Source organism: Thunnus maccoyii, chromosome 17, assembly GCF_910596095.1.
Source record: "Thunnus maccoyii chromosome 17, fThuMac1.1, whole genome shotgun sequence".
NCBI lineage: Eukaryota > Metazoa > Chordata > Actinopteri > Scombriformes > Scombridae > Thunnus > Thunnus maccoyii.
In genome coordinates this window covers 21,372,418-21,397,607 of record NC_056549.1, presented here as the reverse complement: position 1 = coordinate 21,397,607, position 25,190 = coordinate 21,372,418, and the positions used below count along the sequence as shown (strand labels likewise).

The window sequence follows — 25,190 nt, the reverse complement described above, 5'->3', positions numbered from 1 at the left end:
TATTTTTGTGACCTGGTCCTGTGAGGAGCGACATCTCATTCTGCCCTTTGAGTAAATTTATATATATGTGGTTGGAATGACAATTAAATAAGCTTGAACTTGAATTAATCTGTACTCTTTCTCTGTAATCCTGCTCCAGGTTTGCTGTTTATCAGCTTGTTGATTAAACCCACATTTACAGTAGGAATATGCACCCTGTAAACATAATACTTACAGAAATAATAAATGTATTTAAAACTAGATTTTGACTCCAAGTCCTTCTTCAAGACAGGCCCTCCAGATTAGGTAAAAAGAAAGGGTAACCCTTAGGCCTTCATCAGTGTAAAATGTGCTTTAGAAGTGCATATTTTCAAAAAAACATTTAGCATTAAACTTGATAGGCTACCACAGACTTGCTACACAGTGAATTTGGGACCTTTGAGACCCCTAACGGTCTGGTACCCTTGTCTGCAAATCCAGTTTTGGATCAGAGAGGTCACATTTAAGATTATATAGACATAAAACCCCATTCAAGTAAATCTTGGGAATAAAAGTGGGAATAAAAATTGATTTAGACATGAACTGTCATTCTGTAGAACAAACAGAATTGCCACCACATCTTTTTCAAATGTTCAGAAAGGCAGAATTTATCATATTTGATGCATCTTTGGAAAAAAGCATTAAACCGTCAGACCTGTGCACCCCACTAGATTTATGTAAAGCATAAAGTATCCACAAATCTGTCACAGTCCTTTCACAGTGTTTGTGTGCCTTTATCTCTTTCTCATCCATACGAATATCGCATAGAACTTATTGAAAATTTATATATAAGATATTGCATAATACATTCACAGATGAATGACATGATAAAAAAAGACGTGTCTTTATTGTTATGTTGCCTCAACTACCACGTGGGAATGAACTGTACACTTGTGCATTTTTATATAAATGTTAACTTTCATGATTTTAAATATCGTCAGTATCTAATAGGCCTATAGTGTACACATAACAAATGCTTACACAATCACTTTTTCTGTCTGTCTCTCTCTCTCTTTCTCTCTCTCTCTCTCTCTCTCACACACACACACACACACACACACACACACACACACACACACACACACACACACACACACACACACACACACCGTCCACCGGCACATGAATGACCTCCCTCCTCCATCACACCCCCCCAGAGTTGGTAGAGTCCGGGACGGAGCATCATGGCGATAGACGGTAAGTACTCGCTCTCAGGTGTCCTGCGGTGACTCGTGTGAAACTTTGCCCGGGACAGAATAAGAAACGCCGTTTAAAAGTCACATGTATATATTCAACGAGCATGTTATCGTTTTATCCAGTGTTTTTTTTTAAACCACACCGTGAGTACCGCAGTGCTCCGGGGCTGATGCTGGAGCGCGGACAGCCGCACTGATGCGGGAATGTTGTGATCCCTTCATGGGATGCGTGCGTGCTGAAGTGGTGCTGAAGTGGACAGCGACGTGGACAGTCCCGGTGCTTTTAATCGGCCGAGTCACTTTTGAAGACATTAGTAAAATAACTGTCTGAGACACACCTGTGACCATATGTACCGTAGCGATGGATATTTTTTCACTTTAACCGAAAATCACGCGCTTCTACTCGCGTATCACATGGCAACCACTTTGTTTTGCGACAGTTAAAGAACTACATTAGTTGGCGGATGAATATAGTGTCATATTATCAATCAACTGTTCAATTGTTTACTCCGTGGCTGCGTATAAGGAATATAACAGCCTACATGCCGATGGAGGAGTGTCTCTTTAAGGTTTTAGTGAAAGTGACCGGAACACATCACCGAGAGGCATGCTGGCAAGAGTCGGCGCGTGCATTGCCACCCTGTCCCGTAATGGACAAGAATCCTTACTGTGTCACGTGCAGCCATGCGTGCATACGGCTGATACACGGTGACACTTGAGAGGAAGCACGGTTTCATAAAGACATAGCAGCAGCGGTGCCTCGCGATAGGCACCGGTGGTACAGAGGATGAAAATGGAAATATCATGTTCGTAAAACTGAATTGTCTCCATACAATCTATCTTAAATGTGAACGCTGTCGACCTATTGGCTTGCCACAGCAATGTTGCACTTCATAAAGAGGGACTAAATATGATATTATTGTTATCTTTCATTAAAGGGGCACTCCACCATTTTTTTACATATAATGCCAGCTTTCTAAAGTCTGAGAAAGTAACTCTGATAATGTCATAAGGGTTATCTGGAGACTTCAAATATTTGAGAGCAAAACTCGATTTAATAACAGGCAGAGGAGCTATCTGAAGGGTGATTCTAAGTTGTACAATGGGGATTGTAGGATCCAGCATTTTTGGAACTTGACCAAAACTACAGGGATCAAAAGTCAGGATATGTTAGCCTCTTCTGCTCCGATTTTGACTCTGTTTTCATCTTTTAATGTCTCTATTTATATTTAAATTACTGGATTACACCTTTAAATTTGTATTTCGACCAGTCAAAATGTAATGAGAGAATTTTTCAATGAAAGTTTTAACTAATTCTAAGTGCTTTGTGGATAGATGTGACTCCTGGTGACCTATTAAATGTCAAAAGGGCTTAACATACTGTAATGGTGTTGCACTTTGTAATGGAACATAATCAAATTTGTTGTTTTTTTATCATTGAATAAGTAGAAAGTAAATGACAAGATTCACATCAGGTCATGTCAGAATACATTTTCCTCTAAACCAATTTGTTATATGGCTTCTTCTTATAACTGACCTTTTTCACAGCAGACATTCTGACTTCTCATAGTAGGAAACGCACAGGTTGTACTAAAACATTAACAATGCCTCCGTTCTGTTCAACTGCCCCAGTGAGTCATTACAGTGAGCCAGCATACAGAACACCGAGACCCTGAAACTCAAGCAGCTAAATGGAATTTATTCAGCCATCGTTCTTTTTATTATTAACACCTGTGCTTTTCCTAATGCAATATGCCAAAATTGCTGCAGTTTTCCTCGAGCTGTGAACATGGGATGTTTTATCACATTTTTACGTATAAAATAAAAACAGAAAAAGTAAAACAAAACAGAAAAAAACATTAAGAAAAACAAACATACAGGAAAAAGGGAAGTATTTTCATATCTGATCATTATCATTTTACCTTTTATTTATAACATTAGACATTTTCCATTTGGAGTTTATCAAATCCACTGCCGTAACAACAACATAGCTATGTTTTTTGTATCGCATGAAAATATCTATATAAAATTGACTTGACTACTGTCCAAGGTTACCTGCAATTATAAGAAAAGGAGTGTTTAGTGTATTGCCGATTGTTACATTTTGGCAAGCTTTTTGTCTCTGCGTGAATGGCCAGAAGAGAGTTTCCGTATTAAGTGAATTGGTCCAGAGAGCGTCTGTCTGCCTGTCTGCCTGTCTGACAGAAGAAAAGTCAGCCTCAGTGTTTTCTCTTTGTTCTGGCTTTGAGTCATCGCCTCAGACCACTTCCAGCGTCCAATCCTTGATGCGAGGGCAGTGATACGATACTAGTCCATATAGAATCTGTTCATATTTTACCAGGAAAGTTCTGCAGGAGTGAAATATTCAGGATAAGTGGTACAGGTTTAAAAGATTCTGCCACCATCTTTCCCCCAAATTCTCCTACTTAGACTGGCACACAGCCAAGATCTGCTCCTGTCATGCTCTCAACTGGAGACACCTGAATTATTAATACCGAAGTGTTGAGCCAAGAGAGATAATGTGTAAGTGCGTAAGCCTGTGAGTGTGTGAATCTGTGTGAGAGTGATACAAGTGTCATTATACCTAATTACCTTAAGCCTCAGAGGGATTATAGAAACTGATGGTAATAACCACCAGGTAATGTAATGTCATATAATAAAATGTCACAGTAAATGAATGGAAAGAGTAAGACCTTAAACAAAAGATCACATTATTGATGATAATTGGGTGACATGTGCCTTTAACTGATGATACAATCATGTCAACAAGGTTGCCGCAGATACTAATAAGACACCTGTAACCAGGGCTGTGACTATGAATGAGGACACAGAATTTGGTGGTTTTAGCCACATGGACAGAATTCATATTCTTATATATTTAATACTTAACCATGGTGGGCGTTTCTAAAGTTTGATTTCACCATTTTCAGACTCTTTACAATACATTTGACTACTATTAGGCCAATAAATAATAAGTAGATAAAGGATTCAGTATTTTCTCATCAGCTTGTATCACCTCAGTGTTTCAAAAATACTGACTGTAACAAATTTAGCTCTTATTTCAAAACTTATAAAAGATGCACTGAAGTAATAGGGTTAAGGTTAACCATAACTCTAACCCTAACACTGAAGTAACTCTAACCCTAACCCTAATCACTGCATTTAATATGTATAATTTATTATAGTAATGTACTTTAGTACTATTTTGACCTGTATAAAGAAAGATGTTTACATTTTTTAAAAAGTTTCATTGTAATGACAGTTACTGCTGCTATAGATATGGTTAAAGATGATCTACACAGTAAAGTTTGTCTTTATTTAAGGATACTTAAATGTCTGAATGTGCACAGTACTTTTAAGCAATAGTTGGACATTTTGGGAAATACACTTATCCACTTTTTTGCCAACAGTTAGATGTGAAGACTGATATCACTCTCATATCTGGGGCCAGTTTCACCAAATTTGCAACATGCAAGCTGCAACTTGCAACATGAGATAATTTCTACCAGTTATTGACATGTTTAACTAATGCAAGAAGACTGTAGGACTCACAAATGTATCTGCAATTTTCAGGTAACAATCATTTGTTAAACAGGGCACTGGCATCATTTGCAACCTGTGTGTAAACAGTGCTCGTAAATCTCTTTTATGAAATGTGCCCCTGTCTGTTAAAGCTGGAGCCAGCAGCTGATTAGCTTAGCTGAGTTTAGCTTAAAGACTGGTAACGGGGAACCAGCTAGCCTGGCTCTGTCCAAAGGTAAATATCTGCCTAGCACCAACAATAAAGCTAATTAATTAAAACATCCAAATATTTTGGCCTGTAACCCCCAATAAAACCACAACTTGTGATTTTTATGCTTTGTTTTTCTACATATTAAACAAATGAGATATAACGTGTTAATTAATGAGCTCTACAGGTGCTGGTAGCTTGATTTTGTTACCTTTAGACGGATCCATGCTAGCTGTTTCCAGTCTTTATGCTATGCTAACCATCTCTTGGCTCCAGCTTTATATTTACCTTATAGACATGAATATTAACTTAACCTTCTCATCTGCAGTAACTCACAGCAACAAAGTGAATAAGCATATTTCTCGAAATATCAAAGTATTCCTTCAAGCCAGTCTCCTTGACCTTGTATTCACAGATATTCTACACACTCTGGTCCACTAATGTCAGTTTTTTAGTATTAACCATTTGATTTTTCTTTTGTTTGATCTAGTTCATCAGTTTCATGCATGCTGGCATGAACATCTGCCAGCTCTGCAAACCTGAAGCCTGAGCATATGTTTCTACAGCACATGGAATCATATTTTAACCCCTTGACTCCCATCTTTTCATCTCTCTGTCTTTTCCCAGGAGGGGGGAGGAACTGTGGTGTTCATGAGCTCATCTGTGCCAGAAGAAGTAAGGCCATGTTAACAACCATGCATGTCTCTTCACTTGTCTGCATAAGCATAAGAGTGCATTTTTGAGTGTGTGTTTGTTTGTTTTCAGCTTGTTTGGCTGCATGTCTACTTTCTCCACCACATCATTTTAAAAGTACAAGGATTACTATCTCCAAATATTTAGCAGAAGCACTCCACCTGCATTTTTACCATGACATGTCTGCTGAAGTTTGGTGTATAGAGAGTGTCTCTATATAGACTACAGAAAACATAGTGTCTGTGTTTAAATTATGCATGGCATATCAAGTTTTAGTTCACTTCAGCAAAAGAAGGCAGCTGTGTGTTCATGATTTATTCATCGTGGAGGTTTTGTTTCGTATCAGAGGTCCATGTGTAAGCAACATTTCCAGATTGCCCACCTACTTTTTAAACAAGCGTGCCCTATAAACGACAGCAGAGTTAAGTATGCACTGGCCTAAAAACCTAAAAATGTGATAAGTCACCGCATGAATAAATGAATGAAGATGATAATTCTCAATGAGGAAGTTAATCTCCATCTGTGTCCCCGTTTAGTTGGAAACATGACAGAATCATTTGTTTCCCTTGTTTTTATTTGACAAAAAAATTTAGTTGAAATTAGCACATGTTTCTCTGAGGCTATTATTCATTTGTGGTTTTCACATTGAATGGTTGAAAGCTTTTTCATGTTTTTTGGAGTCATTACCTTAGGGGGAAAAAAAGCAGATTGAGTCCTTAGGCTCAGTTCAGAGTCCCGAGTTCAGCCTCAAGTCACATGCAGTAAAAAACAGATTTAATCAGAAATTTTTTCTTGTTTATTCTGTTCAGACACACAAATTGTACATGCACACTCAGAGAGGGTGGGATAGGGTGAAAAAGGAGGGGAGTTATTAAGGCAGAGAGAGAGAGAAGGAAGAGACAGAGAAGGAAAAAAATCTACTTTAATCTGCTCTACTGTTAATAGAAATATCAGACTCTCCTGTGAATGATGGGTATTATATAAAAAATAACTGATAGCCAGGTGAGCTGTTTCGAATGCTGGCTTGCCACCGCTCCACTTTCCAGTGTACATTGACGGAGGGATCAGGTTACCTCAGGTGTCTAAATTATTCAGCTGTTGTTGACATTTACAGAGCAGGGCCATGTATGAAGTGTCATCACAGGCCGGGGCACAGGGCCATAAGCTGTTCATTTCGACAGACGGCTGATGTGCCTGTGGCTGCAGAGGTCGTTCTGGCTCAATAAACAGAACTGTCAGCAGTTGGAGTTGATGCGTAACCCTGGCTGGTGCTGGACTGGACTAAGAGTAAAGGATTTATTACATGTCGGATTACTTCAGAGCAGGACAACTTTGTTTTTTCCTCTTCTTAGATCATTAACTATCTATAGCAGCAGAAGTACTGTTAGTGCTTTTTGGGAACAGCTGGCTTTAAAGAGGATATTTATGTAGAGAAGGTAAGCCTCTGCCGCTACATATCTCTCTCCTGCTTCTCTTGCTATTCTTGGGAATTTAGCATTCATCATTTTGGCAGTCTGCAGCAGGCAGCAGCACTAGTTGTCAGCTGCAGTGGTCTCTGCCTGTTGCTATGGTGAAACAAGTCTGTCTATAGAAAGTTCAGTCTGTAGTCAGGAGGTTAGGGAAAGTATGCATCCATCTTTCTCTCTTCCTTATCTCATTTATATTCTCAGGGAGATATCACATTGTTAAGTAGCGGCTGCTGATGGTTGAAATGAGCACCTGCTACAAACCACATGCTACTACATTTGGGCTGTGTCTGCTTCATCAGACACATTTGCCTGTACTGCACCACCATGTAATTTATTTATTTCATTTATGTAACCGGAAAAGCTACACTGAGATTAAAAAATATTTTTCCAGACTGTTTTGGTCAAGATCAAAAGCTAAAACAACAGAATTAGACAAAAGTGCAATTATAAATTCATGAATAAATTGCCATGGTAATTGCCATGGTTATATCATAAAATATCACATCATTAAAAAGGGCCTAATGTGGCACTTTAAAGCTGCACTAATCAATATTTTTATATTAACAATGGATCAAATGAATATGTGTATAGTGAGAGGGTCACACATAGTCAGAGAATTATCAAATGACTCTGTGTTCCCTTCAGCTCTACAGAGCATTTTAGCATCTTTCAGCTCATTGTCTTGATTTTACGGCATGTAATTTCAACTTAAGGTCTTCAGTGAGCGTCGGTCAGGGCTAAAGACTAAAAGTTTGAAAGTGAAAAAAGTTAGTTTGTGGAGTTAGAATGAAGTGAGGTTACCAGACTTATTTAGCTTGCTCCTCATATCTGCTTAAGGCAAGCGACTCGAGGCTACGTTAGCCGTTACATTAGCATAACACGCCCAAATCTCTGACTGAACTGTTGGTGGTTGAGTTGCATTGTGGGTAATATAAGCACCAGAATTTTATTATGTCATAAAAAGATGATATTTCTGTCCATCGTGAGTCTGACAGTGTTATAGGAGTGCAATGCTAAATCAGTGAAGCACTCACTAATGTGCACACTCATGGTAAATTCACAGAGGTGATTTTAATTATTTTGGCTTATTAAACTTCCTCACCAGACTGTGTGGACGTGTACAGTATCTCCCAGACATTCCTGACGTCACATAATTACTATCATAGCTCCACACAGCTTCAACCTGAGCAGAGGTCTAATTAGTAAGAGTATGTGAAAACATCTGAGTGGTGCGCTTAAGGGTGTGTTCACGTCATGTCGTCCAAACCGTAATTACGAGCAGCCGAGTGGGAAAAGCTGTTCACGTCAACCTCCGACCTATAATTCTGACTTGGAAAATGTCTCCAAAAGGACCATTATCAACAGTTCAAGTTCATTAATCCTGATATATACACAAGTACACAAACAGAATTGAAAATAGACTGAAATGGTTTAGACAGTGTTCACACCTGCTTTTTTAGTTCAACACAGCCAGAAAAATGGCTAAATAAGGCTACTTTGTCATTTAATAACTTAAGATTATTGGGTATGACACCTCACAGTGTGGGCAACGTAAACAAATCTGTAACCACACAATTTACACACTGATTGTGTGTTGAGTGTATGTAACAGTCCTGACTAGTTACTATGGGAACAACTCTCATTCTTCCCATTCTGCTGACATGGCGTGAACACTCGCAAGTTGTAAACATGGGAATCTTTCCCATCCATCCCATATGATGTGAACGCAACAAAAGCCTATAAGACTGGTGTCACTCATAAAAATACTAAGGGATTAATTTTTGAACGCACACACAGTTCTGGGATCAAAAACTTTTATGGGTGCATTATGTGCTTCGAGTACTTGAACTGAAAATGCAGTCATATCACCAAACCTCACTTACAGTATGCTTCATTTTACAAGCTGCCCTTTCCATTGAAGCAAAGGCCTCAGGGCAAAATACAGTTAATGCTTCGTTGTCCACAGACTTCCCCTTTTCTTCAGTTATTGTGGTGTGTGTGTTATAACCTATTAAGTGCAGACTCAGTGTGGTTTTGCTGAGTTTACTGAGTCTTCGTTCAGTTAGATACAGTCCCTTTGAGGCTCTCATAAAAATAGCACATCTGCAGCACTGGGCTGCATGGTTACATGCAGTACGGTTGGCCTACATACAGTGCTGTAGATTGTATCTGTTGTGCCTTTGAAGTGGAAAAACCACTGACTGTTTTTAAGTACAATAGCTAATGCTCCACTGACAAAGCAACATTTGAAGAGTTTCATTCCCAAAATAAGAAGCCTATCATCAAATGAAATTATTTGTGGTATCAAAGTAGGGTTGTTTACAGACTCAAAATCATTCAGTTGAAAATAGTGTGGACACATCTGGGTTTCATATTCATAGCCTGACAGACATTTTGTCAAATATTAAGCAATTTGGTTTTGAAATGAAGCTGTTACATACCATCATTATGAGTATTACTCATGTTCTTCTATGTTTTAATTTTGGTTTTCTCTTTCTCTGTTGTCTTTCTTTCCTTTTCCTTCCCCATATCCCCTTTTCCCTCCTTTATTTCTGTTTTTCTCCCCAGTCTCTCCTGAGCTTCTGGGTGTCCTGTCTTCCATTGCAGCCTTCATGGCGTTGATGGCTCTGTTTTTTCTTTACCTCAGCAACAAACTGTCAGTGGAGAGTCCTGACGATCTGTCACATCTCAGTGGCTATAAGAACAGCCAGCCAGGTAAAAAAAAACAACACACTCACAGTTTTATCACAGCAGCTGCATTTACATACAGTACAGACATTTGGATCATTGGATCTGTTGTGGTTTTACAATAACACCCTGAAACTATAAAAAGGTCAGACATCTGCCTTGATTGAAACCATCCTAAAAAGAAAAAAACAAAAACAAAACAAAACAAAACTCATCTTACAGTTGCACCTTCTGTAAACATGCTGGTCTTGTAGACTTAAACAGATTAGCAGATTATTGGAGACATACTAACAAATTTGATAATACCACTTCAGTATCAAGATTCCAAATCTTATAAGCATAAAATGACATAAGACTAAAGGCATAAGTATGCTTCTGACAAACTAGGTCGAACAACATGTGGTCCAGTAACAGAAGGTCTAATTGCAAATGTGTTTATACCTTTTCTGATTGGCCGCACTCAAAGAAGTCTGTCGGTTTAGTGCCCCACTGCTCCCTCAAAAACTGTTAATGGATGAATTGGTGAATCACAATTAGTTATATGTACAAAAAGTAATATAAGTAGTTGTATGAAGAATATATAAAGAGAATTTTAAAGAGAGGTTCAAACACTGACTACTTTCACACCTCTGCACACCTGGTAAGTGAGTGGGGTTATAAGATTGTTTTGTACAACAGTAAAACTGTGAAGCACTTTCTTTGAACCATACTGAGGCTTTAAATGATACGGCTGGCATTATCTTCCATTTTTTCTCAATGTCAATATCACTTAAAAAAAACCAGCAGACTCTCTGACTTCCCCAGCCTGTCTGTGCCACTCAACTCGAGCTCATTTGTTCCTACTGAAGACATAAATCTTTATAAAGGGGTCACAATCTTTAAAAAAGGTTCAGTCATTGCCTAAAACATCTGAGCACTGTAGTCCTTAGGGAATGTTATATAAACAGGAGTAAATAGTTATTTGGTGAATTAATACACATTTGGTGCTCTAGTGAGTATTTACAGCAGCAGGACTGTGTATATGGGTTTCACTCAAAATAGACTTCAGTGCCCATGTTCACAGTAATGAAGGAACATGTCACCCAGTGCAACAGCGTGGTTCACTGATGTGTTTTTGACAGAGGAAGAGAAGGAATAAACTGTGTCAGGCTTTGGCTACACAGACAATACTTGTTAATAGGGTCAATTCAACTTCTGGGATTAGTTGAGCATGAAAATATAGAATATCATCAGACTTATATGATCCATGTAACACCTTTAAAGCTATATAAAATTAATATTATGCATATAATCGTGGTCACTTTTTAAACCTGTATTTAAACCCGTGAGGGGGGAACCTTGTTACAAGATGTGTATTATAATCCTTATCATACCCATATTTGTGTGTATGTAAATTTTGGTCTCAGCACACACTGTGACGCTGGCACCACACCCTACTAACAACCACATGTCCGTGACAGTGCCTCTGATGAGCTAATCTAGTGGTCGGCGTGGTAACGGGATCCCCGGCTGAGAGATGGCCTTCTTCAAAAGCTTCCAGCAGAACCTACCATCTGTCAACATTTCCTCCCTCTTGGACACGGTCAGCAGCCGCGTGGATGACCTGGCCAATGCTGTCAGTGATGTCACTTATGCTGTCAGTGACCAGCTGACTGAGGGGGTCACCACTATCATCCATAAGGTTCAAGAGGAGGAAGATGGGGAGAACGCCAGCGGCCAGGAGTCCGGTCAGACTGCCACAGCGCAAGAAGGGAAGGCCAGCAATAAAAGCATGTGGCAAATGACTAGAGACTCAGAAACAGGCAATACAGGCTCCAAAAACAACCAAACCAGTGATACAACAGAGGCAGAGTACAGTCAAAGTCAGCTGGAGTGGGAGTGGAGGGACGGATGCTGGCGAGTTAAAAAGACAGAGGCTGAGATAGCAGAGGAAGAAAAGAGGAAGAAAGAGGAAAAAGAGATGCAGGAGAAGAGAGAGCTGAGGAGAAAAGAAAAGAGGGAGAAGCAGCTGGAGAAAGAAGCCAAGAAAAACAAAGAGGAACACCAAGAGGGAAAAGAAGAGACCAAAGAAGAAGAAGCTGATATTTTAGAGAAAACTGACGACACAAGCTCAAAAGACAGAAAAGTAAATGACAGTGGAGACCCATCCACTGGTCAGCAGAAAAGTAACGAATGCGACGAATCTCCTCAGTCACCTGGTACTGAAACTGAATTATTATCAAAACAGAAAAAGCAAAAGGATGAGGAAGGAGAAGAGGAAGAGAGGAAGAACAGCCTCGAGAGAGACGGAGATGATGAGGAAGAGATTGAGCTTTCTAGATCTACCTCAAAAAGAAAAAAGAAAAAGTCAGACAAGAAGAAGGAGAAAGGTGCAAAGGAAGGCTCAAAGAAATCCGAAAAAGCCTCGGATGGGGAGAAAAAGAAGGATAAAGGCAAGAAGAGCAAGAAGAAAAAGAAAGGCAACCAAGGTTAGAGGATGTGCTGCTTCCTTTTCACCACAACTCTTTAGATTTCTTCTGCTTGTCTCGTTTTCAAACTCTTCGCTTCTCAGAAACTTTACATTCTTACCCTTAAATTCACCTTGCTGGAGTGTTGTGTGCGGGTTTCAGTTGCTTCTTGACTCTTGGGATCCTCGCTTTTCTTTTAAACACTTCACATATTATGGTTTAATGAGATAAATGTGTGAACTAGAGTGTTCATGTGTTCTGTCCAGAGGGAGTTTTATCAGACAGCGAGGAGGACAGAGGCCCCGAGGCAGCGGCACAGCAGAACACAACCTCAGCGTGGAGCAGCAAACGCAAACAGTCCACGGAGCAGGGAGGATACAGCAGTGAGGCCTCCAGTGAACGGGGTGAGTGTGTCCACGCATACTGTACTCATGTTTGGCTTTCAGTCATGTATTCACATCATTTACTTCAGTAAAAGTAGAAATACCAAACTGTAATAATACTTAGTTATATCTAAAAGCTCTGCATACAAAATTTGATGTCACTAAATCTTACACACTGGTCCTTTAACTGTCTCAATTGAGCCCTCATATCACTTTATAGTCATTTTGTCTCCTGTGGGGAGTTTCTAGTATGTTTGCTTTTATTTCAACCTCTAAAACACTTGATTCCCCCCCTAAATTTCCCTTTAAAGTAATAGTTTGACGTTTGGGGAAATATGATTCAATTTCTTGGCGATAGTTACATGAGTAGATTCATACCTTTCTCCTCTTTGAAAATACATATTAAGATGAATTAAATATGAAGCTACAACCAGCAGCTGGTTAGCTTAGCTTAGCACTAAGACTGGAAACAAGGGAAAACAGTTAGCTTTGGCTCTGGCCAAAAGTAACAACATTCATCCACCAGTACCTCTAAAACTCATTTATTAACAAATTATATCTTGTTTGTTTAATTTGTATAAAAACCAAATTGTAAGAATGACTAATTGTAGTTTTACAGTGGGTTACCTTGGTACAAGTAACCTTGTTTACTGTAAACTGAAATGAACAGTATCTGCTTGGAAAAATCAATCATTTGGATGTATTGGCATGAAAAATATGGGTGAAAATTTACTTCTTTGAAAAATCTACATATTTTATCGTGAAATACAGTAAAAAAAAAAAAAAGATAAGCTAAAAAAAACATTGGTGTGAAAAGATGGACTAGAGAGATTTGTGGGTCCTTCACAGTTTGAGGACAGCTTGACCCCATGGTAGACTGTATGTTGCATACCAAATGAGTATCTCTGCAAAGCACAGTATGTCTCCACTAACACTCCCTCCATATCACATTACTGGTTCTTTATCTGTCTCTGTCCCTGTCGTGAAAGCAGCCAACAGCATCCAGAGGATAAAGAAGGAGTCTTCCCTCAATGAGCTCCAGCCTCCTCCGTACCAGGACGAGGGCTCAGCTGCATGCGCATCCTCTCGCTCTCGTTCGGAGCGTGGGGTTAGGAGGGGGTCGTCCCCACAGCGCTGCGACAGCCCCCACTGCTCCAGTGAGCCCAGTGTGGACCAAGACACTGAGAGCTACCTCAACAAGGGCTGTGAGGAGGACATACCCAGTGATAGCACTGCGGTGCTGGGACCAGAGGTGAGAGGAAAGTTACTGTATGTTCCCCTTTTGTGTCTTCAAGCAGTATATAACAGAGTCAGCAGAATATTTTTATACTTTTTAGTTCACATTGTACATAATAAAAAAAGTCAAACTCTTGACAGGATAATTATGACAACACAAACTTTGTATTAATATTACAGTGTTTTTAATCAGACATTCATATGAGATCACTACTGTAATTAGTTAACTGTAAAAATGTTACTTCAGTTACAGTGTCAGTTACAGTCACCTCACCTTAAGGAGACAGGACAGGGTGACCTGGTGGTTGTAATTTATTTAAGAGGAAAACAAATCTTCCACTGGTCCTGCAGATTTTCTTAATACTTAGGCTGACTCAGCTCCCAGAAATATAGTACATAAAATTATAGTGTTTATTTTTCAATAACAAACCTCAGAATTTACTTGTGACTATTTGAAATATTAGAAAACTGAAGAAAATCTGATGGAAAAAACATGTATAAATACTATTTGCAGTATGATGCTCTGTAGCTTAATGATTTATTATTTAAACAATTAATTTGAGGGATATTTAGCCACTTAGTTAGATTCTTCCCAGTTTTTTTTTGTTTTCTACCACCACAAGCATTTTCTGGACTGACTGTGTCACTTGAGGACATTCTTTATTGTAAACTGTAGTGAACAGCCTACAGAAATACAAGATCATTTGGATGCATTGGGATATTAAATAATATTAAAAAAAAGACAAGCTAAGACAGTTAAGTGTTAGAAAGTAAGTAAAGTAAGTGGTGTAGTTTAACTTAATACAAAGGCTGATAGCATCATTATTTACTGTATACTTATCTGATATTATGTGAATTATTATCTTGATATTTTCTTGTTTTTTCACTCAGGATGGTTCTGGTCCTCACCTCCCCACAGCCTACGAGCCAGAGCCACTTGCCAAATACGGCACGTTGGACGTCGCCTTCGAGTACGACTCCGGTGAGCAGTGGTTGGCCGTCACGGTCACTGCGGCAACAGACATCCCCGCTCTCAAACAGACAGGGAACATCTCGTGGCAGGTCCACCTGGTCCTGCTGCCCACAAAGAAGCAACGGGCCAAGACCGGCGTCCAGAGGGGTCCATGTCCTGTCTTCACGGAAACATTCAAGTTTTCCAGGGTGGAACAGGACGCCCTTGGAGACTACGCTGTTCGTTTCCGCCTGTACAGCATCAGGCGGATGAAAAAAGAGAAGGTCCTGGGAGAGAAGGTGTTCTACCTGACTAAGCTCAACCTGCAGGGCAAGATCGCTCTACCTGTCACCCTGGAGCCTGGCTCTGAACTTACAGTGAGAACACTTTGTGAATTTTTATCTCACACTGTGCACTATTTTGTCTGAAGCAATGGGATGTCGAATTGCAATGAACATATCATCTGTAGAATTGCAAATTAATAAGGGTTGTAACTAACTAATTATTTTGTTGATCTATAGATTGATTGTTGGTCTATAAAACATCAGAAAACAGAGAAAGAGTCCTAGAGTCCAAAGTGATGTCCAACCAACAGTCCAAAGCCCAACAATATTCAATTTACTATCATGTAAGACAAGAAAATGCAGCAAATTCTCATATTGGAGAAGCTGGAGCCAACAAATATTTGTCATTTTTACTTGAGAAATAGGTTAACAATCAATAAATTATTAAAATTGTTGCTGATTAAGTTATTTCATTTTTTCCTGTGGGGAACAGGAACATCTGAACCCAATTTCATAACAATTCATCCAATAGTTGTAGATATATTTACTAAAAAACAAAAATACCAATCTCATGGTAGCACTAGAGTGAAAGTCAGGGGATCACAAAAGTCATTAGGATTGATCCTCTGAGGACCATGAATGTCTGTCAAAAATTTCATGGCAATCTGTTCAATAGTTGTTGAGATATCTCAGTTTGGATCAAAGTGCTGGATCGACCAACAAAAAACATTTTTATGTCATTTGGTGGCCAAAAAATGCCTTGGAACACCTTCTTTTTAGGTTATGACTCTAAACCAAAGAAGATTTTCATCCAACATTTTCATACATGCTGTAAAAATCCTTCTGTTGCTTCTTTATTCTCTCTCATTTGAGTAACTTCCCCTTGTGTGTTTCATCTTTCCAGGGTTGCGGCTCTCTGGTAAGTGTGTCTCGCAGTGCAGGAGCTGTCTCCTATCGGTCTACCGAAGACTCGTCAACGCCAGAGATCCTCCTGGGTCTCATATACAACTCTGCCACGGGACGATTATCTGCTGAGGTTATCCAGGGAAGCCACTTCAAAACCACAGCATCTGATAAACCCGTCAGTAAGTATAAAAAGCTGGCATGTTATGTTTCATTCTTGAGGTTTCATGCCAGAGGTGAGGTGCTGAGTGACGCTATAAATTATCTGTTCAGTGAAAAAAAGGTGCTGGTAGACCAAAAATTTGTTTTGGCAAAGCAGATGGGCAACACTCCCAGTGGCATGTAACAAAAACAAATTGTGCATCATTACATTTAAACGTTTCCTGGCAACAGGACCAACTTTTTAATCACTGATGTGATGAAAGGTATAATGCTGTTTGTTAGGTTTCCCATGAAAGCTGACCTGGTATGTATCACAGTCTCTCAATATTTTCTGACTGCTACCTCTCTTTCTTCTTTCCAACCTTGTGTGCTGTGGGGTGTGTGTGTGTGTCACAGATGGTCTGTTTTGTTGTATAAAACACTTTGTAGGGGGACAGCTTTATATCATGAGAGGTAAGACAGCAGCATATTACTTGTAATGTTTTTATTTGTATAATTGTGTTAGAAATATTTGAATTATGTGTTTTGTGCTACTTTTGAAAGTCTTAGTCCAAAATACCTCATATATTGATAATTGGAGACGCTAGCTTAGCTTAACATAAAGACTGGAAACAGAGGGAAACAGCTAGCCTGGCCCTGTTCAAGTAAGAAAAAAAATCAGTGCCTCTAGTTAAAGTGCAATATCTGGTTATTTAATCTGTACAAATCAAAGTGTAAAATCTTCAGTAGAAAGTATTTCCAATGAAAACAGTGAGGGCTTTGCATTATCCTGAGTAACGAGGACACTAATTCTGGAAAGATCTATTTCTGTTGAATGTCATTTTTCATGTTGTAAGCATCACAAATGAATCAGGGAATGCAGAGAGACCGATATCTTAAAACATGGGCAAATAAAACAAAAACGTCATGGTTAGATAGAGAGATAGAGTTTCTTCATACTTTGATTTGGCTTCCTCGGTTTAAATTATTCTTTGATTAGTGCACAAAAATGAAAATGTCTGAGGTGATGGGCCTTGAGTACACCTATTAAAAACCTCTAATGCACCGTATGTAACATTGGTCGCAATACTCATATCCCTCCACTTGATGGCACTCTCTCACCGCTCTCCCATCCCTCCTCCAGATACCTACGTGAAGCTGACCATGCTGGACTCCAAGGGGAAGGAGATGTCCAAGTGTAAGACAGCCGTGTGCCGCGGCCAGCCCAACCCCACCTACAAGGAGACCTTCGTGTTCCAGGTGGCGCTATTCCAGCTGTCCGAGGTGTCACTGGTGGTGTCGGTGTTCTGCCGCCGGAGCAGCATGAGGCCCAGGGAGAAGCTGGGCTGGGTCTCCCTGGGCCTCAACAGCACCAGCGAAGAGCAGCAGGCCCACTGGACGGAGATGAAAGAGGCGGAGGGACAGCAGGTCTGCCACTGGCACACACTCACCGACACATAGGAGGAAGATTTAGAAAGACTCAGCTACCTACAGTTACATTCCCCGGACATTCAGAGTTTTAAGGGAGCAGGAGGGCCCCCTTGTGAGATGATGTGTGTGTGTGTGTGTTGGATGCAGGTGTGGGTTCACTGCCATAGACTGCATGAATACCCTTTACTTGGTGGAGGTGCTAAAGCTCCGTCACTGACAGAGAAAAAGGCAACGGCAGGCTGAAAATAATGAAATTACAACAACTGAAGCAACCGAGAACAGAAGGAAACAGTTAGATTTGTTTTCCAGTGATTACGCCTACAGCAACACATGCATGTACAGTAACTGTTTACAATGTGAAGAGACTTCCATGTTGCATATTATGAAAGATTTTCTGTCTCTGAATCTTGGACCAAAGAGCTCGGTCCAGGACTAGCAGACTCCTCCTTGTTTCTTCTGGGCTTCCCTGGATTTCAGCTGCCACCAGCATACCAGACATTTCTCTATGCGTCATAGCCATTGACAAAAGAGAATGCAACGAAAAAGACTGTTAAAAAAAGGGCCTACAACATGCTGCAACTATGCTTACGAGCTATGCTTTGTACAGTTTGTTTACATGCACATAACATTATGCAAGTTCCATTCATCGGTGCCCCCTTTAATGTTTGTTTTTTTTTGATTATCAGTCAAATGGTTTACCAGTTTTTTGGGTGTCTCTGTTACACAAAGAGAATCTTTTTTTTTTTTTTTATTGTGGTGTTACATAACTCAGTACACTATGCATCTGACGCCACTTTAAACGAGAGGAATGAAACTGTTTTGTGCTCTTACAGAATTGGACACCGCTCTCTGCATGCCACTGGTATCAAAGAGCAGCTTCCTTTCCTGTGTAATACAGACTGAGCCTGTTTCACCATTCAGCCTTCTGACAACTCAGCCATGTTCATTCATGTAGAAACACGGTGCTTCCCGCTGAGGAGGAATATGCAAAAGCCTGCGCAGTCCAATAAACCCCGGCTGTTTCTCTGAGGCAGTGCCGACGCCAGCCTCGGCTGCGTTTGCTGTGAGGGGAGTTGGAGTGGCGAAATGAAATTGCAGGAAATAAAGGTCAAATCATATTTTCTCATTACAAGTGAATGGAAAGTGTATTATTAAAGACTAAAATAAATAAAAGACATCCTCTGAGAAAACTGATTACACCTGCGCTGTCTTCATCTGGAACAAAGCCAATTTTTAAACCCCAATCAGAAAATCTAAGAGTCAAGAAAAATCCCCGATGAATACTGAAGACTTCACAGCCACACCCATGTTTCAGTAAACAGAAAGAAACTCTCTCCCCTCTCTCTTTCTGGCTGAAGAGAGACAACAAGGGGTGTGGGACACATTTTGTATTTCTCCTCGTCCCAGTGACGTCAGAGCTGAATCTCTCATCTGGGTTAGCTTCAGTTCTCCTGCATGTGATCCTGGGAACCAATTTCTTTTAAAGCAGAAACGTATTCATTAAAATGATTATTTCACAGGATGTAATGAAAACCAGATGTCTAGTGTTCCTGCCAGATAAGCAATTTGCTTTTGATTGCAGAAAAGGGAGTAACAGCCACTAGGAGTGCTTTCATTACAAGTTTGGCATGTTCTTTGTTATAACCAGCATTTATATATGTGGTGCTATGAATCGCAACCTGTACGTCAAAGTTATGTTTCATTGTTAATTTGAAAGTTTTGAAACAATGCTCTTAAAAAGGTAATGAAGACATGAGTCAGATAATGTTTTTAACAATGTTGAGAGTTTTTATTTCCATTCATCTGGCCTTCAATGGTATTGTCTGATGCTGTCATCAGTCAAGTACAGCGCAAGCAGCGTTGCAGGTGGCTGGAGCCTCGCCCACAGTTGAGGATCTGACCCGGGAGCGCATACTTTCACAACTCCTTTCACCTCACAGAAAAGACTGCAGCCTTCCAAAAATGTTCCTGTTCTGAGCCACGGAAAACCAGCTGTGCCACAGATCCTAGAGGGGGGTGGGGTGGGGGAAGGGGATGGGGGTGTGATCAGGGACTGGAGGAACGGGAGGTTTTTAACTTCCAAAATACCAGCTTACCCAATCTGTGCCCTGAGGACAGGCTTAGAGTCAGACAGGTAATTATGAGGCCCCTGGAGCTCCAATAAAAGTGTTGAGATGTAAGTGAGGGCTGAGGAGCCAGACTGGTGCAGAAACACCAAGTATAAATGTGGGATTTTTTTAAAACCCATGTTGCTATTTCACACCAGTGTAATTAGAAATCTGGCTCCCTCTTGAATGCACATGTCGATTTAAACATTTCTATACTTCACTGGAGAGGTGAGAACGCAGCAGCAGCAGCAGCCACCTGGAGCAGGTTGGGGTAAATGTTACAGAAGCTCAACTTATGACATTCTAGTTACAGGTTGACCTTTCTAATAACTAGGTCATCTTGGTCGCTATAAAAACACATATGTCTGCCTCAGTGCTGCTCTCGGGTCAGTAAAATCCCCCTTCAAGCATTCAGTGGCACAAGCTAGTTTTCATGGAAATAAGCTGTCGGCTCCATCAGGTTGGGACCTCTTTGCAATCAGAGATAATAAACTACAATGTCCTGTCATTTTATTGCATGTGTCATCAGTTTAAAAAATCTTTTTTTAATAATATATTCAATAAATATACAGGAACCATGGACTTAATGAGAGTTTTTGTTTCATAAAAGCATCATCATAGTTAAACATCATTTGGGAAAAACGTCCTAGCATTATCCTACTATCTTTTTTAAGGGGAACTTTTTTTGTTTCTTAGGTGGATCTTTTGTTCAGATTACAGGAATTAAGTTTAACAAGGTCAAATACAGGACTTTGGAATTATAATACATGATGGGTTGGGCTCCAATGGATTGACTCCTGGTAAAGTACCATGCAGAATGGATGTAACAGACTGCATCTCTTTAACAAGCCTTTGCATTGTTCACCCTGCAAATGATGCTGCAAAGCAGCAGACATCGTACCTATTTGGCAAACATTCATCAAGCAATGGTAAAAAAAACAAAAAAAAAAACAAAGTGAAACCAATATGGCGACACTGTAAAGTGACGTTTCTGTTTGAGGTGGCAAAGTTCTGTACAGAAGGGTCACATGAACGTAGCGGGACATTATTTAATACTTATGCTCCAAAGCCAGAAGTGGCCATATATTAAACCTACATTTTTAACCAGAGTCCTAATAGTATGCTCAACTTTACTGGAGACTTTCTGCATGATTACAACCTCAATGAGACATCGAAACCCAATTTTTGTCATTTTTGGCAGCTTGTTGCACTTCAGTAAGGGACATTGTAACCATTGATTGGTAGATATTATTACACTTAAACATGACTACTTCGACTTCTGACCAATTTTACAAACATTAGTAAACACCCTATAGCATAAAAAACAGGCCTTTTTAAACACTCCAAGAGTGCTGCGCCTGTAAGCATAACAAAATGACACAATGGTGGCTGGTTTTCATGACAAATTTGAGGCATTATGGTGACTGTTGAAGTGAATTCCTTCTTGACCACGTAACTAAACATGATTGGGCCAACCTGTTTTACTCTTCAGTCGAGGTTCTGTCTTGTTCTCCGACTAAGTAGTCTGTGTCTGATCTCCCACAGGCAGAGGTTCTGAAAAATGTTCATCCAACATAGATTTACACATTTAAACGACATAATTAAAAAAAAAAAAAGTTTGTTCAATAAAATATTTCTGACCATCAGTGCTTCTCTCACATACATGTACAAGAAGTACAGTTTGTAACTGTAAAACGGGGGGAAAAAAGCGCAGTAGCAACCATGTGCCACTTCTGCTCTCGCAGCTTGACATCAGTCTGTCAGTGAATCAGTAACTGATCGCTCCGTTGTCAGGTAGAGTTTATCCTGGGAGAGTTTCTGTACACTGTGTACAACCACCCTCTTTCCTCAGGAGGCCGTTAAAGAGGTGCAAATAACATCTGTAGTGGTTGATGATGGCGCATGATTAGAGAACATGAAAAAAGGGGGAAGTGACATCCACCAAAAAGGCTTATTTTGTTGGCAGTGGTCCCTTTTTAGCTCTTCAAACTTCCAGTAGAGTTGTGGATCAGACCACCAGCCACAAACAGCTTTTAAGGGTAACTTGTCTTTCCCCTCTGGGCAAAATCCTAACCCCCAAACTTTTCTTCTGTGCGTTTATCTGGCAGTCCATCCATCCATCCACCCATCTTCATCACTGCTCGCAGTGTTTTCTTTAAATACAGCCGGTCCTTCAAATCTACTCTGCTTTTGGCTCTGGGTCTTTGCTGGGTCACTCAGCCCGATGCTAGATGAACTTGAAGCACTTGGTCTTATCGTGGGGCAAACGAGTCTTAAACAGCACCGAGTCCACACGGAACTGTGTGTAGAGCAGTGGCATGTAACCATACACCTTGACGAAGAAGTTGATGCACTTGTGGCGCTCGTGGAAATGCGAGTCATCGTGTGAAAGTGCCTGAGGGCAGCCGGGACAGCGGAAAGTCCAACGAGATGTTACCTAAGGTAGAGATAGAGAGAGAGAGACAGAGAGAGAGAGAGATAGAGAGTCTGATATATACTTTGAAATAAAAATAGCACAATGCTCCAAAAGTTTGTTTCAAGAATGAAGAAATTCAACTTACGGAAGTTTTAAAACCGAGTTTGAAAGCTGTCAATTCAGCGTCAGTGAAGCATGAAGCAATGCAATTTATTTTCCGTTTTATTTGTCTTATTTGGACAAAAAGAAAAATATAGTCTTTCATCATTTAGGACTCCACATTAAAAACTTGGCCCAAATTCATTATTCACAAGGTTTATTCCTAGCAGCGAATTGCTGTCATGCAACACACTCCATCAAAGCCGTCCTTAATTCCCCTCTGAAACACCCCTGAATATTAACACCCCACTAAATCAAAAAGAACTTAAACTGCGAGCTGCAATGACATTTCTGTTCTAACTGCTTCCCCGGCTTGATTGCTATAATTATTCGTCTAGCCATAAATATGCGCTCCGGTAATAAATGTCCTTCCAATAAAAATCCAGGAGAAAAATCGGGCATAACGCACCAATTCGATCTTGTGTTTTGATTTATCATTTGTGTGGAATATTGGATATGTCACTTTGAGTAATGGCAGGGCTAAGTGGGCAGAAATATAAATACACAGGGCCTGTGGGAGATACGAAGCTCACTGATGCTGAGCACAGCCGGACTGTGCGCTCCCCTCACTGACCTTGATGGGTGGTTTGCGGGTGATGTGAGAGACCAGGAAGTTCATGGCGATGTCCTCGCAGTTTATATACTCGTCCACCATGTCCCTGATGGCCTGGGGCATCACGTAGGAGTACAAGTAGGCGTAGTACTACAAGAACACACAAGGGGAGCGTGAGAATGAGGCAGCAAAAAGATGCATATGGCTGGTTGTGGTTGTTTTTTTCTTTTTTTTTTTTTTTTCTAAGAGGATTTCAGGGTCCGACCTTGTGGAAGAAAGCAGCTCCTGTCAGGACCATGGAGAGCTCACAGGAGTAGTTGGAGTTGTAAAGCCAGGACTGATGGTTGACGTCCCACGCATGATACCTCCCAGGGAAACCCACGATGCGATCTCTGGCCTCCCGCCACACTCTGTGAGATGACACCGAACAGAGAAAGTCAATTAATTCAGACTGACTAAACCAAATTGAAAAGTGGATTATAGATTGCTTTTTTAAAATTGTGGTTATTTGTTACTTTTTATGGTAATTAGTTTTGATTCCAAGTGTCTGTCTGTGCACACGCAACCAATTTGTGTCCAATCCACTGACCAATTTTCTCTTGGGACTAATTAGGCAAGTATTCTGTCATACTTAACTGTTTTTTTAGACATTTAAAAAACAAAATCTGATATTAGGCGAAGGGTGGATACTGATATTTACACATACAGTTGTCTTGGCACTGCAAGAACATCTTGGAGGGGGGAATAAAAAAAAAAGGTGTGAGATACCTGGAATTCTTACCACAGAAACAGAGGAGCCAAGAAATCTCAACCAGTAATCTAACCGCCTCAAATGAGCACATGTGACGAGACCACTTCACAGTCAGATGCTACATAATTTCCCTCTTAGGCGAGAGTGGAGGTGAGGAAACATTCCCAGGTAATTCGGGGGGGGGGGGGGGGGGGGGGGGGCTGGGGGTTTGAAATAATTCATGACAAATTGCCCCGTACACACACTCTCACTGCCAATTTTTTGCCTGTCTGGACAAGCTGCTACAGCACTGGGTTGTAGACGTGTCTGGGGAAAAAAGGGGTGGGGGTGTACAATAATAATTTAACACTTATCATTTAATTGGTTTAAACATGGTCTTCAATTTGAACTTATTTAAGTATAGTGTGAGCAAATTAATCATAAATACAGGATGTTGACCACATGTTTGCCTTTTATTTCCTCTAGATCAGTATGTGGTGGTTGGTTCAGTTTCTCTGTCTGATTTCAGGAATGTGATGCTTCTGCATTTTTTTGGGACAATTTCATGTCTCATGGGAGACGAGGCTTTCCTTTAATTTCCTGCATTTTTGTGTTCAGCTTCACTTTCTTCACAGCTCTTCTGAGAAAAAAACAATTATAGGTTGCAACTTATCTTCATTATCAATGATCTATGCATTCTTTTCAATTAATGATTAAATTGCCTAGCCAGTACGATACAATATTTAGTCTTTGTCTGTTGATCAGTGAAAAAAGCCACATTAAATCCACTTTGATTTAATGTTGTAAGACAATAAAACCCTCCAAGGTAGGTACAAGCATTTCCTATCAAACAACATCTGAACACAAACAATTGCAACTATATTTAACAGTTTGTTTCTCTGGTAAATATGAATCCCCTGAGCCTCATGCATCCTGTCACTGCTACTGACCTGAACCCAAACATGATCTCGTCGTGGCGGAGATGGGCGTCATCATCGATCGAAAGTATGGCCTCGGTTTCAACTGCATCCCAGGGGAGGAAGCGGTTGTTGAGGCTGTTCTTCTCTGTGCGGACCACCTGCAGGGATGAGATTAGACTTTGCTTAGCAACAGCAATTCTGACTGGCATTTTGGGAATAGAAGTACTTTTGAAGAGGCGTATAATTAGTAAAGGCAATTCTGGTTGTAATACTATATTTTTAGAGTGATTTAGAGTGATGCTTTGATCTCAGCAATTCTACTTCACGAATTTTGGAACCATCGCTACTCCTGAAACTGTATGACTGTACTTCATATACTGTATGTTTAATTGTTATACATTACCAAAGTGGCATACATACAAACTCCTACAATCTAATAACACCTATGACTCAGCTAGCAATGACAAAAACACAGAGTCCATTTCTTCAGTTCTTCTCACAGCTCACCACTCGTCCACAAAGTTTCTGTCACAAACTAATGGTGTGAATGAATATTTTATTTTTCCAGCCTAATTCAGAAGCACAAATTTTATTATTCATGGACGTCAGACTTCTATAAATCCTTTTAGTGGAGCTGCTGGTAATTTGTATGGAGTCCTGCAGAGTTTCAAAGAGAGCACTGATCCAAACAGCTCAATGTAATGTACTTAAGCAAACTTTGCGCCACCTCTCA

At 40.2% G+C, this 25,190-nt stretch overlaps 2 protein-coding genes across 12 annotated transcripts in view; one reads left to right on the top strand and one right to left on the bottom strand.

The window, feature by feature from the left end:
* The first annotated feature begins 1,162 nt into the window (after nt 1–1,162).
* Nucleotides 1,163–20,261, top strand: syt14b (synaptotagmin XIVb). Of its 10 annotated transcripts, none has more exons than XM_042390480.1 (11): nt 4,745–4,787; nt 5,572–5,619; nt 9,754–9,821; nt 11,255–12,262; nt 12,508–12,645; nt 13,614–13,876; nt 14,752–15,189; nt 16,001–16,181; nt 16,558–16,614; nt 17,285–17,568; nt 17,719–20,261. In XM_042390480.1, the coding sequence occupies exons 4-11, from the start codon at nt 11,311–11,313 to the stop codon at nt 17,812–17,814; spliced, it is 2,409 nt and encodes an 802-aa protein (XP_042246414.1). In that variant the 5' UTR covers nt 4,745–4,787; nt 5,572–5,619; nt 9,754–9,821; nt 11,255–11,310; the 3' UTR covers nt 17,815–20,261. The 10 variants fall into 10 exon arrangements, with proteins under 10 accessions (XP_042246423.1, XP_042246422.1, XP_042246414.1 ...); XM_042390482.1 differs by lacking the exon at nt 4,745–4,787 and adding an exon at nt 4,941–4,971 and having other exon boundaries at nt 13,617–13,876; XM_042390486.1 differs by lacking the exon at nt 4,745–4,787 and adding an exon at nt 4,941–4,971 and having other exon boundaries at nt 18,527–20,261.
* The window catches only part of extl3 (exostosin-like glycosyltransferase 3), a 30,133-nt gene continuing 24,279 nt past the window's right edge, over nt 19,337–25,190 (bottom strand). For both annotated transcript variants that reach the window (XM_042390478.1, XM_042390477.1), the window contains 4 exons: nt 24,488–24,615; nt 23,073–23,217; nt 22,829–22,957; nt 19,337–22,116 (listed from right to left, as the gene is read on the bottom strand). In XM_042390478.1, coding sequence (XP_042246412.1) covers nt 21,907–22,116; nt 22,829–22,957; nt 23,073–23,217; nt 24,488–24,615 — 612 coding nt within the window. In that variant the 3' untranslated portion in view covers nt 19,337–21,906. The remainder of the gene's footprint in view (nt 22,117–22,828; nt 22,958–23,072; nt 23,218–24,487; nt 24,616–25,190) is intronic.

Bases quoted from the DNA above. Each gene is read 5' to 3' on its own strand.
- syt14b (XM_042390480.1), top strand. From the start codon at position 11,311: ATGGCCTTCTTCAAAAGCTTCCAGCAGAACCTACCATCTGTCAACATT. The intron at 13,877-14,751 runs GTGAGAGGAAAG...TTTTTCACTCAG, and splicing joins CTGCGGTGCTGGGACCAGAG to GATGGTTCTGGTCCTCACCT. The intron at 17,569-17,718 runs GTCTGCCACTGG...TGTTGGATGCAG, and splicing joins AAGAGGCGGAGGGACAGCAG to GTGTGGGTTCACTGCCATAG.